This window comes from Coregonus clupeaformis, unplaced genomic scaffold (genome assembly GCF_020615455.1).
Source record: "Coregonus clupeaformis isolate EN_2021a unplaced genomic scaffold, ASM2061545v1 scaf0271, whole genome shotgun sequence".
NCBI lineage: Eukaryota > Metazoa > Chordata > Actinopteri > Salmoniformes > Salmonidae > Coregonus > Coregonus clupeaformis.
The window spans coordinates 458,808-474,897 of record NW_025533726.1 but is presented as its reverse complement, the minus strand read 5'-3'; the positions used below and the strand labels follow the sequence as shown (position 1 = coordinate 474,897).

Here is a 16,090-nt window from a genome sequence, read left to right as displayed (position 1 = left end):
ACGCAGAAGTGACTCAGTATCAGTCTATTTTGCCAAGGAAAGACTGTAAGGACAGTGGTAAACTTATCTAAGGTTAATGATATTGTAATGTCAGATGTGCAATGCCACGGTGTGTTATTTGGCTTTCCCTTTTGTTCTAGTAGATGTTCAAGAGGATACTTTGATGACTCAAAAAGTGGTGCTGTACTAAACACTCATTGACTGTATGTAATCGTGTTATATAATTTCAGATGATACCTTCCATATACCTTTTTTAAACCACTACCCAGTGGACTGGTATTATTTCAACAACACAACACAATGACAGCCCGTACAGCAGAGGAGGTTGCTCAGGTGGGCCCTGCGGATATGCAACCACCGATGTCCATGGCAACACCGTGGCCCTCAGATGTTGATGACAGAGAGCTTTGACAGAGGACTGTCTCATATCTGTAGTACAGGACAAAGTCATAGACCATTGGCTGGACTTCCTATATACAAAGTGAGGTATTAGCTTCTCAGGGGTAAAATATATGGGCAGGACGTGGTGGAAAGAAAGCAAGGAAACTCCATACAGACTCAGAGTTCTGAAACCTGGTCTCCCAAAGTCAGACACCCCCAGACCAACCAGGCAAGAGGGTGCCGTTTTACGACCAGCTGAGGAGTGTGGTTCCCCCTCAGACGTGCTCGACCTGGCCGGCCAGTACACAGCCACACACCGGCGGGTGAGCAACTGCCTGACGCGTGCTGGGGAGACCACCAAGAAGATGTCGGTGGATCAGCGCGTACGAGCTGCGCCTCATGTTCGAGCATGCTGGCTTCGAGGAGCTCCTCCAGAGGACCATGCAGGGACGCGCGGCACATGCGCAGCGAGGACCTAGCCCAGCCTGCTGGCCACGGTCAGCTGGGCGTGTCGCATGCGCAGCCGCGTGGTCCAGACCCTCCTCGAGTCTGCCAGGTAACCAATCAGAGACTGGTTGTTAGTGTGTCACAGGCCAGGCCACCAATCAGATACTTGAGTCCTGTTAGCGCTGTTCAGCATGCAAGTGTTTATCTCATCTGTGTCTGGCGGAATTCATATTTTACATGTATATACTAGTATTTATTTTGGAGTCCTGACTTAGCCCGGTTGCCAGCCTGTCAGTGAACAGTGACCTCACAGACTGGCACCCACCAAGAGTAGCACTGTAACTCTTTCTCTCTCAATATTTAAAAATGCACACTGGACAGTATTCCTATATGATGCTGTAACACCATGCTTTGTCCCCACAGGAGAACCTCAATGAGTTTGATGAGAAGTCCCTGTCAGTGCTGGTTTCTGTCTGGAGCACCTGGAGAGCAGCCCCAATGGGACGCACTGAAGGAGGGAGTCAGGTGGGTGCCAGTGACATCTATTTTAACAGCAGCAGTGATGCTTCAAAAATGACTAGAGTGCCATTTCCTATTTAACTCCCCCAGGTCCAGTGTTATTTCTCCAGTACAGTATAGTGCATGACCGTGTGTGTATTGTTTTCTAGGCTGATGATCGAGGCTCTACTGCCGAGCATCCAGAACGTCATGGCCCTGCAGACCATGATGCGCCACATGGACCGGGATACCCCGGTGGACATCAAGAAGAAACTAGAGGTGCATTAGGGCTCATCCGTTGAGCCATTGAGTTAAATCACAGTCTAGCGAGCCTCGTACCCACTGTGACAAACTATACATCTTGGCCTGTATTCATAAAGCGTCTCAGAATAGGAGTGCTGGTCTAGGATCAGGTCTTCCCTGTACCTTTTTCATTGTGATCTAAAAGGCAAAATCCTTACCGCTGTCCCTGACTAAAAGGTCTTTGTCGACCAAGAGTCGTCTGTTCTTTCGACCAATCGACTTCGACATTTTTAAAACGTCTATTTTTCCATATACAGTTGAAGTCGGAAGTTTACATACACCTTAGCCAAATACATTTAAACTCAGTTTTTCACAATTCCTGACATTTAATCCGATTAAAAATTCCCTGTCTTAGGTCAGTTAGGATAACCACTTTATTTTAAGAATGTGAAATGTCAGAATAGTAGCGAAATATTGCGTCACGGTTGGGATGGTGTTCTTCGGCTTGCAACGCCCCCTTTTTCCTCCAAACATAACAGTTCTATTTTTGTTTCTTCCAGACAAGACAACATTTCTCCAAAAAGTACGATGTTGTCCCCATGTGCAGTTGCAAACCGTAGTCTGGCTTTTTTTATATGGCTTTTGGAGCAGTGGCTTCTTCCTTGCTGAGCGGCCTTTCAGGTTATGTCGATATGACTCGTTTTACTGTGGATATAGATACCTTTGTACCTGTTTCCTCCAGCATCTTCACAAAGGTCCTTTGCTGTTGTTCTGGGATTGATTTGCACTTTTCGCACCAAAGTACGTTCATCTCTAGGAGACAGAACGCGTCTCTTCCTGAGCGATATGATGGCTGCTTGGTCCCATGGTGTTTATACTTGAGTACTATTGTTTGTACATATGAACGTGGTACCTTCAGGCGTTTGAAAATTGCTCCCAAGGATGAACCAGACTTGTGGAGGTCTACAATTATTTTTCGGAGGTCTTGGCTGATTTCTTTTGATTTTCCCATGATGTCAAGCAAAGAGGCACTGAGTTTGAAGGTAGGCCTTGAAATACATCCACTGGTACACCTCCAATTGACTCAAATTATGTCAATTAGCCTATCAGAAGCTTCTAAAGCCATGACATAATTTTCTGGAATTTTCCAAGCTGTTTAAAGGCACAGTCAACTTCTGACCCACTGGAATTGTGATACAGTGAATAAGTGAAATAATCTGTCTGTAAACAATTGTTGGAAAAATTACTTGTCACGCACAAAGTAGATGCCCTAACCGACTTGCCAAAACTATAGTTTGTTAACAAGAAATGTGTGGAGTGGTTGAAAAACTAGTTATAATGACTCCAACCTAAGTGTATGTAAATGTACGAGTTCAACTGTATAGACACGCTATGTGTTGTAATAAAATCAACTAGGCCTATATGTAGGCTACTGAACTTATCTGATGCTTAAAGCACGCTCTGATTAAATAAAATACACACAAATTACTCAAGAGGAGCCAGAGATCAAGATAGCCTAACCAGAAGAAAAAAACCTGTTCCTGAACCACCTCCTCCCACTGCTGCTGGCCTTTGCAGATTCTGCCATTACGCTCCCAAAGTTGCCTGTAATAGGCTACACCGGGGGTCGGCAACCTTTTCCATTTGGAGTGCCAATTTATCTTACAATTTCTACCGATCTGCATGCCAGTTATGATTTTCATATGCGCATTGTCGTGGAACAGTTTAATTTATTTTATAATAAAGTCTTCCTATCTCAAAATCATTGTCATGTGATTAATACAAATTCTATCTAAATTAAAATGATACAAATCTAAAAGTAACTTCTATTGCCATTGCCAACTATGTAACAATAGCCTACATAAAGCCAACACATAAAAACATTTCAGCCTGCAGGTAGAAAATATCCTGAATCACATTGGCTACGCATGGCCTGTCTGCAAGGAACTTGAAACATTGTATCTACTATCAACTTGGTCCAGCAGAAGCTCTTGCAACATTGTATAAAATATTCTGGACCCTCAGTTTCCTGTGCCAGTGAACTCTGGACAGACACAGCTGTAGGCTATTTGCGGAAGGGATGAGAAGTAATCAGGTAGGCCTATTTTATGACGTTTCCACCAGATTGGAGCATTAAATTTTTTGGCCCTTTCACCCAAGTGGTTATCGAAAGGGAGAAAGATGGAAAGATTTTTCGAATAGGCTACATTGAGGAACTATTGTCATTCTCAATGGATGTAAAAACAGACTTTGTTTACTTGCTGTTTGAGGTGAAGAAACAATTTGCTCCACAACTCATTAGTGGTGGTGAGTGAAGACAATCAGAAATACTATCAGATCCTACATTTTCACGCAGGCCAGGTAGCCTCAGAGCATAAAATTAACATTTTGGTCCACCAGCCACTGTGGCAGGTAGATATACAAATCTACCAGCCGCGCAGATTTTTTACCAGCCAAAATATATTGTTTTCCGCTAAATTTACCCAAACAAAACACAAACGGATGAGCATGCTTTGTAATGTAAAAAAAAAAAAAATGGATTACTAGTAAGGTGGTATATTGTTTAATTTCATTTTTTGTGATCTGAGTCTTTTAACCAAAATATCACAGCTGAGACAAACATTTTCACATCTTATCCGCCAATGTCAAAATCTACCTGCGGGTGTTACTTTTAGGCCCTGCTAAGCCTAACTCTATGCATAATCAGGTGCACGTCCTAACTCAACATTGACAGGAGCGCTCCAAACAAAGCACAATTAATAAATTGACAACTTGTAAATGGAGTGAAATAAACTAAAACGTGTTTCTCACAAGTGTAGCCTATGTTGTGGGCTCTGCAAGCAACGTGTCCACTCCGACAATGAGAACTGTAAAAGACTGTAATAATAATATATGCATTAACTGAAATTACGGTAACCAAATAAACATTGTAGATTAGAAATTATGGGAATTAACAGTAAATGTACTACTGGTGATACTGGTGTGCCATCCCGACAGCCTCCGCAATGGATTAGTCCACTGAGACAGGCGTCAATCAAGACATGCCATAAAAAAAAGATTGTGCAACTGCCTGACAAAACATTTATCGGGTCGACCAAACAATTGACCAGTCGACGAAATGGGGTCAGCCTTAAAAATCCTAGATCAGCATTCTTACTCTGAGATTGTCAATATAGGCCCTGACCAGTAATAACAGTTTCTCTTCCCATCCCTCCCTCCAGAGAAAGGCCCTGTCATTGGCAGACCAGTTCACTCTTCCGAACTCCCAGTATATGATCACTACGCTGGCCTCCATGGGCTTCTGCTCCAAGCCGCTGTTGGCCGTCTGCAGCAGAAAGATAGCAGGTGAGACACAAATGCTATATGCCAGACTTGACTAACTGGAAACCAGTGGACGTAAGCCACTGTATTCTGCTTAATATGTTAGTTTCACAGGATCAGTTATTTGATAAGTGTGTCGGCTCATCATTCCCAACTCATGATTGAACTGTTTTATATGTGAAAGACTACTGTACTCTTTCCTTCCTCCCTCCTGCATCACAGAGCACGTCCATGGAGTCCCCTTCAACCGCCTGAGTGAATGTGCTGAGGGCCTGTAAGGGGAGCTGCACTACAGAGACGTGGCCCTGTTCACCGCCGTCTCTGACTACGTGGCCTCCAGCATCGCCATGTGGAACAACAAACAGGTGACCTATACCATACAACTCTATACTATAATATACCATACTACTGTATACTATAATATACCATACTACTGTATACTATAATTTACCATACTACGGTATACTATAATACACTATATATACCAATACTATACTGCTTATCTCCTTAGCTACACTATTCCCAGTAAATTGCCTATATTCTTATTTGCTATAGCCTATTTCAATTAATGTTATATTTACAGAATGCAAGAGAACAATTTAGACATTGCTAAGTTTCACCAAAGCAGCGCTAAATGTCCCGTCCAGAAGATATGTTTTAGTTCTTTCTTTCTCTGTCTCCAATAGCGGATGATTTCTCCGCTGCTCTATTTCATGATCAAACAATTAGCCTGCAACTCTGTTAGATAGATTATCTCACAAAGTTTGAAGTTGTTTTTGAATAACCTACAAATATGGTAGGCCTAAGGTAATAATGAGTGAGAACAATCAATAGCAAGATAGAAACATTTCATGAGAAATTTGAACAAAACGTACAGGTGATCAAAGCATTATATAACAGAAATTATGCATGCGAGGTCGAGGAAAAAAATCCCTCCTTGTCATTGTGAACCAAACTGACAAAAGTCTAATCCTACTAATTGAAATTTCATAAAAGCGTTAAGACAAATTCCAAGTTGTGAAAAGTATTTGTTCTAAAGTTTCTGCTTTTAAATGTGAACAATTATGTAAGTCGGAGTCTATGCTATTCTCAATCACAACTTTATTTTGAATGACAAATTATATTTCAGGCCACAAGAAGTGAAATTGAGCAAACAATACCAAGATGGATAAATCGAATGAGAAGTCTAAAGAAAACTGAGTCTACAGCTGAGGAAAGCTTGTGAAAGAAAACAACGTGTAGCTTAGTTGGCCTAGGCCGATTTCCATATTAATCTAGCAATGTGCAACCTACCTTAAACGCATAGTAGCTTAGGCCTAATAAGAGAGGAGGATTTGGCAAAAAATGCAAATCAGTTTATAATTATCCAGTTCTAAGGACAGCAGTTGCTTGCTCTGGAGCCCATGATGTTGACTGTCATTTGCTCTGCAGCCCACTCGTTGACTGTCACTTTCTCCATCTGCACGCTTTGGCACACACAGACCTGCCTGCCCACCTCTTTTGTGCCACAGCTCCACCAGAGAGGAATAGGCTACTGCAAAATATTTAGCTCCACTAAATATGTTTTGCCAATGTCAGGATTGATCTCATCCCTCCCGTAGGCATGTTTTTTTTTTATGGGAGGGGGGTTGGCCAATAGGGGGCGAGGCCATCGTATAGCACAATGTTTAAGAGTGCATAATTACGATGGGGAAAAGGTTGACATCGCCCAACCCTAATACAGTTACATACATTTATGCAGCATGGGAGAACTGTTTCTGATACAACGACCTTTGATAAGATTCCCGTAGCTTCTAGCACCTAGCACACTGTTCAGTGGTGATATTGATCCCTAAGAGCCTGTGTTTGAAATCTGAAGATTACTCCCCTCCTCAAACACTCCTGTCCTCTAACATGTTCTGTCGGTTCTAGGTGATTCTCTTCCTGTCAGGCGTTTGAGGATCTAGCGTTCTGCCCCACGGCCATGTTGGATGCCTTCGCAGAGAGAGTGGCCAGAACCCAGACGCCCTGGGGCTCAAAGAGCATCCTCAGCGTTCTGAAGACCTACTCGTCCCTTAACCACAACCTACAGGGCTACAGAGAGCCGTGAGTCTCCACCATAGAAATATAATGTACCATAGAAATAGAATGACATGGTCTCACACTCTCCATACCATCTCCCTTTCCCTCCCCCCTCTTCTTTGCATTACCTTAATGTGCGCAGTTAAAGCATGGCTATCTGTACTTACAGAGGCCCAGACCCTGTTCAAATACCTTAATGCAGTCTCCTGTCCTTAAGGTACAGTATTTACTGATTCGACTAGGTTGCTGAAAGTTGACGCAGTAGGGTGGAAACCATGTATCTCACTTATTCTATTACTTACAGATCAATGGTTACCGCAAGGAACGGAGGAAGCAAGGCTACATTTTGAAGGAACCCTATAGCTTCCTGCTATTTTGCAGTGTACACAGCTCCAGCTATATTTGTAAATGGAGATGGGTTCTCAATCAATATTCAAAGCAGCCACTTAACAGTCGCATAATACAGATTACCACCATCTCGCATTGAATGCAACCTAAGCTCTATATGTTTCACTTGACCTGACTGGTTTCTCCCTGGCCATAGGTTCCTGGAGGGCGTGACCCACGTGGTGGTGTCCTACCTGCCCAAGATGGCCGCCTCCGAGCTGCTGAAGGTGGTCTACTGCCTGTGTCTGCTGGGCCACTTCCCCGCCGCCCCACTGGAACAGCTGCTGCAGCAGGATACACTGGAGGAGATCAGTGCCAGAGGTCAAACACTGTCAAATAATTTTCAAATCATTAGATTTCGAAAAAATGACTTATACATCATTATTAAACATGATTATATATCTATTATACATTATTATAATACAGATATGCTGAATTCCAAATCAAACTGCTTGCCCTTAGGCGCTCCTGTAGGAAGTGAAATGGTTGTATTTTTATTTATTTCTATTTAACCTTTATTTAACTAGGCAAGTCAGTTAAGAACAAATTCTTATTTACAATGACGGCCGGCAATATTTATACCCAGCCAATAAGAAGGCAAGAGGATGCGATTACCGTCTTACTTATACCTATCCAACCAGCTGACCCCTTGTCCTCCATGTCCATACAGGTGGGCGGCTGCAGAAAGGGGGATGGAGAAAAAGCTGCAGATAGTGAACCTGTGTCTCAGGCTGGACCGACCTTCTCTCCCTAAGCCCCTGACCGTCCCTCCTGAGGCTCTGGGCTCTCCAGCCCCTAACGACCTGTCCATTAACCCAGGGCTGTCTATAACCCTGCAGAGCATCGCCCAGGAAGGGCTGCTACAGGAGGGTGTGATGGTCGAAGACCTATACTTCATAGGTAAGTAGGACCCCACTGTTAGAATTGTCCCAATGTTCCCTCAAATTTTTTTTGGCACTGAGCAAATTTCTGGTCTGCTGAGCACAAACTTCCAGCACGCGTTTACTGTGAACACTGAGGCTGTACCCACTTTAAGTTACAGTTTTTTAACAGTGGCCAAGTAGAGTACTGTGGCTATTTGATCATAATGTAGACCTACCAGAGTGGCCTACCATCAGAAACAATGGAGAGAAATGCATCCCAAAACGTTTTAACATGGAAATAGCTGTTCTGTCGTTCAGCCTACAGTAGCAGCCAATGTGTGGTGTTCAATGTAGGCCTATATTCTGAGACTTTTGAAAAAAAAACATGCAGGGCTTGACATTAACCTGTTTATCCACTTGTCCTTCAGACAAGGAGGTGACTGAATGTTGTTGTTTGATGGAAGAAACCACTTTCAAAATAAAATTCATTATTATTCCCATACCATTATTACAGAGAATCAGAAGATGATGCTACCAAATCAAATTTTATTTGTCACATACACATGTTTAGCAGATGTTATTGCGGGTGTAGCGAAATGCTTTTCTTCTAGCTCCGACAGTGCAGTAATATCTAACAAGAAATATCTAACAATTTCACAACATATACACACAAATCTAAGTAAGCAATGGAATTAAGAATATATACATATATGGACAAGCAATGACAGAGCGGCATGGACTAAGATACAGTAGAATATTATAGAATACAGTATATACATATGAGATGAGTAATGCAAGATATGTAAACATTATTAAAGTGACATGTGTTCCATATCTTAAAGTGGCCAGTGATTTCAATAGGCAGCAGCAGCCTCTAATGTGCAATTTAATAGTCTGATGGCCTTGAGATAGAAGCTTTTTTCAGTGTCTTGGTCCCAGCTTTGATGCACCTGAACTGACCTCGCCTTCTGGATGATAGCGGGGTGAACAGGCAGTGGCTCGGTGGTTGATGTCCTTGATGATCTTTTTGGCCTTCCTGTGACATCGGTGCTGTAGGTGTCTTGGAGGGCGGGTAGTTTGCCCCCGGTAATGCATTCGGCAGACCGCACCACCCTCTGGAGAGCCCTGCGGTTGCGGGCGGTGCAGTTGCCGTACCAGGCGGTGATACAGCCCGACAGGATGCTCTCAATTGTGCATCTGGGGCGGCAGGTAGCTTAGTGGTTAAGAGCGTTGTGCCAGTAACCGAAAGGTCGCTGGTTCTAATCCCCAAGCCAACTAGGTGAAAAATCTGTCGATGTGCCCTTGAGCAAGGCACTTAACCCTAATTGCTCCTGTAAGTCGCTCTGGATAAGAGCGTCTGCTAAATGACGTAAATGTAAATGTAATGCATCTGTAAAAGTTTGTGATGGTTTTAGGTGCCAAGCCAAATTTATTCAGCCTCCTGAGGTTGAATAGGCTCTGTTGCGCCTTCTTCACAACACTGTCTGCGGAGGTGGACCATTTCAGTTTGTCAGTGATGTGTACGCCAAGGAACTTGAAACTTTCCACTTTCTCCAATGCGGTCCCGTCGATGTGGGTAGGGGGGTGCACCCTCTGCTGTTTCCTGAAGTCCACGATCATCTCCTTTTGTTTTGTTGATGTTGAGTGAGAAGTTATTTTCCTGGCACCACACTCCCAGAGCCCTCACCTCCTCCCTGTAGGCTGTCTTGTCATTGTTGGTAATCAGGCCTACTACTGTTGTGTCGTCTGCAAACTTGATGATTGCATGGCCAAGCATGCCTCCAACTCAGTCATGGGTGAACAGGGAGTACAGGAGGGGGCTGAGCACGCACCCTTGTGTGGACCCAGTGTTGAGGATCAGCAAAGTGGAGATGTTGTTTCCTACTTCCACCACCTGGGGGCGGCCCGTCAGGAAGTCCAGGACCCAGTTGCACAGGGCAGGGTTCAGACCCAGGGCCTCGAGCTTAATGATGAGCTTGGAGGGTACTATGGTGTTGAATGCTGAGCTATAGTCAATGAACAGCATTCTTACATAGGTATTCCTCTTGTCCAGATGGGATAGGGTAGTGTGATGGCTATTGCATCGTCAGTGGATCTATTGGGGCGGTAAGCAAATTGAAGTGGGTCTAGGGTGACCGGTAAGGTAGAGGTGATATGATCCTTGACTAGCACTTCATGATGACAGAGTGCTACGGGCGATAGTCATTTAGTTCAGTTACCTTTGCTTTCTTGGGTACAGGAACAATGGTGGCCATCTTGAAGCATGTGGGAACAGCAGACTGGGAAAGGGAGAGATTTAATTTGTCCGTACCCTTTGCCTATTGGCTACTTAGCTTTTTCAAGACAGTCTCAAAATACAACACTGCCCCTTTTAACACAGAAAAAAAGGTCTTTACCTAACTCGCTTTTCAAAGATGGCTAGAAATGCACACATTTTATGCTCTTGTAGGAAGCAACTTCTCCACCATTGTTGACTAGAAATGAGCTATAACTGGGCTAATAACTCACTAACTAGCAAAGAATATGAACAAATGTGCACAGGTGGCTACATGCAACTCTTGCTTTGATCTCAAAACAAGCACATCTACTCGCGAACGCTCATGCTGGTAACTCAGTCCAGTTCAAAGTGAATGGCACAGATCCATATATGACAATGGTCTATTTGCATATAGGCCTACTGCAGCTCTGATTGGTTATGGCGCACCGGTCTGTGTAGAGTACGGGCCTGAGTCATGACTGTCAATGCAATAGAATCCTACTCCAATGTGCTTTGCCTTCAAGAAAATCTCTTTCACAGTTAGTTTTGCATACTAAGTCTTGCATAGTTCGTTTTGTTTCGGTATGTTACATTGAAAGTGGCTAATATTGCTTCTACCCCCAAGCCATAAGCCTGCTGAACAATTAATAAAATGGCCTCCCGGACTATTTACATTGACCTCCCCCCCTTTGTTTTTACAGTGCTGCTACTCGTGGTTTATTATCTATGCATAGTCACTTTACCCCTACCACATGTACAAATGACCTCGACTAACCTGTACCCACGCACATTGACTCGTACCGGTACCCCTGTATATAGCCTCGTTATTGTTATTTTATTGTGTTATTTTTTAGTTTATTTTGTACTTTAGTTTATTTAGCAAATATTTTCTTAACTCTATTTCTTGAACTGCATTGTTGGTTAAGGGCTTGTAAGTAAGTATTTCACGGTAAGGTCTACACCTGTTGTATTTGGCGCATGTGACAAATACAATTTGAATAGAAAAATATTGCATTGATTCGAGCACAATTCCCACAGTAGAGCGAAATGTTGATAGTGTTAAATAAGGGGAAAAGCAGAAATGTCAATCTCGTGCTTCTCTGCGCGGGCTGATATTACTTCTGCGTGGCAGTCCGAGCTTAGATGGACCATTGCTTGGTCCCAGATCTGTTTGTGTTGTATAGCTCAGGTTTTCCAATACTTGGTCCTAGGACCCCCTGGCGAATGTTTTGGTTTATGCCCTAGCACTACACAGCTGATTCAAATAAACAACTCATCATCAAGCTTTGATTATTTGAATCAGCTGTGTAGTGCTAGGGCGTAAACCAAAACGTGCTCCCAGGGGGGGCCCAGGACCGAGTTTGGGAAACCCAGGATAGCGAACTCATATGGTTGTTTTGCATTAAAATGACCATAGGAGTTGGCTATACAGCACAAACAGATCTGGGACCAGGCTACCTCACTGTTTGGGTTCATTATGTTGTGTATTTATTATGTGGGACAAGACAGTTGGACAACTTTACGTATGTGTTGAGTTAGGTACTGTATGTGAACTTGTCAGCATAAGATGTGTCCCCAAATTATTTATTCACCAATGCTCAACAGTGCTTGTGCTTTATTTTAGCGAGTAATCGTTTCTGTTGATTAAAGGATGTCATATTACGGGTTGTGTCTGGGTTGTATTACAGATGGTGTGATAACCCAACCCGAACCTCTACAAGAAGCCACAGGAGGGAGGGCTCCGTCTGAGGGAGAGTGTCCTCCACCTGAGCACAGTCAAAGGTTACTAACTAACCTAACTCATTCACACTGCTGTGTGTTAGTAATTTCATTGGATATCAGACCTGGGTTTGTTTTCTTTGAAATATTTTTAGTGTTTGATTGAGCCTGCCTGAACTGAAGCAGTGCTTGACATGAACTTTCTTTGCCACTTGACCTTCGGACAAGTAGGACAGATTTTTTACTTGTCCAAAAGCTCAAGTCACCTAGTCTGTAACACCATTTTTACATAATTGTATGATGCAAGGAACCACTTTACAAAATATAATATATTACTATCTTTTTTACCATAGAGAATCAGACAGAAATGTAGGCTACACTGCCTATTGGCTGTTTTGCATATTCAAGCCTGTCTCAAAATACAACACTACCCCCCCATCCTTAAGGCTCTCTTGGAGGATTGTTGGCCACCCTTGGTAGCCTATAAGATATTGGCATTAGGTCTACAATTACAAACAAATACTTTTTATGTGTTTATAAAACAATTTCCTCCAGGGCTTGAAATTAAGGGGCTTCCCATCATCCCAGGGACGATCAAAAATATGTTTATGGTTCAAAACATTCTCTGGGACAGTTCTGGGAGGACAGATCCAAAATTCATACAACCACTACACATAAAAAAATGTAAAAGAGCAATGAGGCTGATGCAACAGATCAGACCGTTTTTTTTATAAATGTGTATTTCTTCATATTATAAACTCAACAATGCGGACATGGCTGTAGGCTATGTGCGAATGTTCCAAAATGCAATTAGTTGGAAAACATCGTTCTCAAAAGTGCACTGCACGTGCGAGTGGTTTCATGTGACAGAGATTAAGAAAAGGGAGATCTAAAGATGCATCAACTAGCATGGGTTACTCATACGACTAAGATTATGCCTTTAGCTGCTGGACAATAAAATAACATTGATTTGAAAACCAATAGAACATGAGAATAATGCTGGTTTCAATGGCATATTAAGTATTCAGGCTATAAAATAAGTCCCTCAATATTTCTATGGTCGTATTTTGGCTCTGCTACTTTGAAACAAGGTAAGACATGCTTTATAAAATGACATAAAAATTCTCGGTTTTAAACAATTACGTTTATGGTTGAATAGTTTCAAAAACCGCCTCCGCTCAGATTCAAGGTGGGTGATGTGCGGTGCGCAACAGGCACTATCCTTCACGCTCTCCGGTCTTGTGACCATTTGATCTGAAACGAACCCTGCCTCGAGTAATTCGACAGAATCAAACCTTAGACGTTAATGTTAATTATCCTTTATTAGGCCTATATTTGTCAAACATGACTGGCGTTTAGCCTATATTTATGTAATTAAAAGTCTCATCAATGTTTGGCAACATTTTCTGGCGCCTTCCTCATGTCAGCATCGGTTTGGACATGAGGCTGTAGTCAATATGCATATCACCTACACACTGACATGTAGGCTTTTTATTTATGTATATGATAAATAGATTTGAATAATACAATGTTGGCCTCTGATCCAATTCTGATCAGAGTAATTGTTTGATGTTGTGATTTTTGTGTGATCATTTTTTTACTTGTCCCTGATAAGAGGACAAGCGTTAATGTCGAGCCCTGTGAAGTGCCATGGGCAGGGTTGTTTTGCAATTTGGGACTATTCCATTGGTCCCAAAATATTAAGTGTGATTTTTTTTCGGACTATTGTTCATTTGTTTTTATGCACCAAACAAACACTAGTCAAGTTTTAGGTTGAGTGCGATGGTACCTGCTTTCTTCACCATTTCATTGATATCATGGCTCTATGCAAGCTCAGTCAATTGAGCTAAAGTATTTGAAAGAAAACAAATACTATCTGTTAGATTTACAGGAATATACGATTCAGTTAATCTGAATTAGATCTGAGGGTGTAGTCTCCCATTCAAACTCATTCAATCACTGTTTCAGTCACATCAATGTTATCCAAATTAGGATCAAACTATTCTTGTATTCTCCCCCTGATGTAGAATTGCTGTACTCTGCGCACCCCCGTCCTCTTTCTGTTATGGTACCTCCCATCCCCGTGGCAACCTGGCTATCAAGATGCGTCATCTGACGGTCCTAGGATACACCCCGGTCGTGGTGAGTCTTGCACCCCAATGTTGTAGACTCTTCTTTTAAGCTCTAGCTAATGTGATTGTGTCTTAACTGTCTCTTGTTTGTCTTTTATTAACAGACAAATTTCCCTCTGAGATGATAAAGATTGACTTGATATGGTCTTCTGATTAAAACTAATTTTTTTACCTGAAAATGTGCCATCCTTTTTTGATAAGGTGAAATGTGAGCCAGGTTTAGCATTCTTATTTATGAGTCTTAACTTTGTACATTTGAGAGGCATTGTAATACACTAAAATAAGACAAATGTTGCAGAGCCCATCTTGAACTTGACTCGACTTGGTACCCCCACTTTTACCCATCCCTCATTTCTAAATCCATTATTTCCCGTCCCTCCTCTCCATTCCTAGGTGTCGGAGCACGAGCTGGACAATCTGTCCGAGGAGGAAAGAACAGAGCTCCTCAGAACACGGATCTTTCCAGAACAGGAGAGACTTACGTTGAACAGATGACAGACTGACGGACATGGAGAGAGGGGGACATGGCTAATTCAGTCAAGAGAACCTCGACCTGGTTCTGTGCTCACAGTCTGGTCACGATACGGTCCTGTTCCGGTCCTGTCATTCGTTGCACAGGAACTGCTGGTATACTGAATTGACTACATGAAGACTTGTTGTCGAAAATATCTCTGTGTGAGTGTCTGGACTATACAGTTCACTGCATAATGTCTCACTATTTTACTTCGAAAGTAAATTGGAACAAACTCCCATGTTGTGTCATTGCTCCTCATATTTGTGAAGGAATCTGTGTTGGAGCGTACATGTTCCAGTTTATGTTTAAGTAACTTAAATCCTGTTGAAGTAACTTAAAGTTAAGTAACATAACTTGAATAATCTTAATACATCTCATGGGTTATTCCTCAATAGTCTAAATTCATCTCCTCGCCTCCTCTCCTTCATCTGCACTGATCTGAAGGAACTGACCAGCCTAATCAGTGCAGATGAAGGAAAGGAGACGCAGGAGAAGAAGCCACTGTAGACTATTGAGACAGACACATGTTTGTGTGGGTCATTTAGAATACGTTGACACTTGAGAACAATTCTGATGCGATGAATCGGTGGCCTTGCCAAAAGTGAGGCCCAATACTAAATGGACCCTACACCCTGTGCACTTGTGGAGATCGGAGATGATTTGATGGGTTTAAGCATTATGGTGAAACTTCAACCTAGCGTATCAGAGGGCCAGTTGGAATTAATTACCAAATTGCTTACACCTGTTAAATCCTCTTAGATCTCCTCAAGTGCGTAGGGTGAGGGTCTAGGGGTTGATTTGGGATTGGGCCTGAAACTTTTCAGATTGATGCCATGTCATTGAAACATGTTGAGTAGGGGTGGTTATGGGATCTGATGTTATATCTAAAAATGGCTTATAATCATGACTGTCACTTGCTGAAAATAAAATGTCATCGACTATATGTATATACAGTACCAGTCAAAAGGTTGGACACCTATTCATTCAAGTGTTCTTCTTTATTTTGACTATTTTATACATTGTAGAATAATAGTGAAGACATCAAAACTATGAAATAACACATATGGAATCATGTAGTAACCAAAAAATTGTTCAACAAATCATAATATATTTGAGATTTTAGATTTTTCAAATAGCCACCCTTTTGGTATTCTCTCAACCAGCTTCACCTGGAATGATTTTCCAACGGTCTTGAAGGAGTTCCCACATGCTGAGCACTTGTTGGCTGCTTTTCCTTCACTCTGTGGTCCAACTCATCACAAACCAT

General features: G+C 42.4%; 1 protein-coding gene and 2 long non-coding RNA genes across 3 annotated transcripts; all 3 read left to right on the top strand.

Moving 5' to 3' along the window:
- The first annotated feature begins 1,553 nt into the window (after positions 1 to 1,553).
- LOC123484317 lies at positions 1,554 to 5,144 on the top strand. The gene is made up of 3 exons (XR_006658487.1): positions 1,554 to 1,605; positions 4,791 to 4,914; positions 5,113 to 5,144. It is a non-coding gene; the product is annotated as an uncharacterized LOC123484317 (long non-coding RNA).
- A 1,767-nt stretch (positions 5,145 to 6,911) lies between these two features.
- LOC123484314 lies at positions 6,912 to 8,029 on the top strand. Its single transcript, XR_006658486.1, has 3 exons — positions 6,912 to 6,975; positions 7,496 to 7,659; positions 8,009 to 8,029. It is a non-coding gene; the product is annotated as an uncharacterized LOC123484314 (long non-coding RNA).
- Position 8,030: 1 nt separating this feature from the next.
- LOC123484313 (FAST kinase domain-containing protein 2, mitochondrial-like) lies at positions 8,031 to 15,027 on the top strand. The gene is made up of 4 exons (XM_045214508.1): positions 8,031 to 8,238; positions 12,147 to 12,240; positions 14,205 to 14,319; positions 14,703 to 15,027. The coding sequence occupies exons 1-4, from the start codon at positions 8,031 to 8,033 to the stop codon at positions 14,802 to 14,804; spliced, it is 519 nt and encodes a 172-aa protein (XP_045070443.1). The 3' UTR covers positions 14,805 to 15,027.
- The last annotated feature ends 1,063 nt before the right edge of the window (positions 15,028 to 16,090 follow it).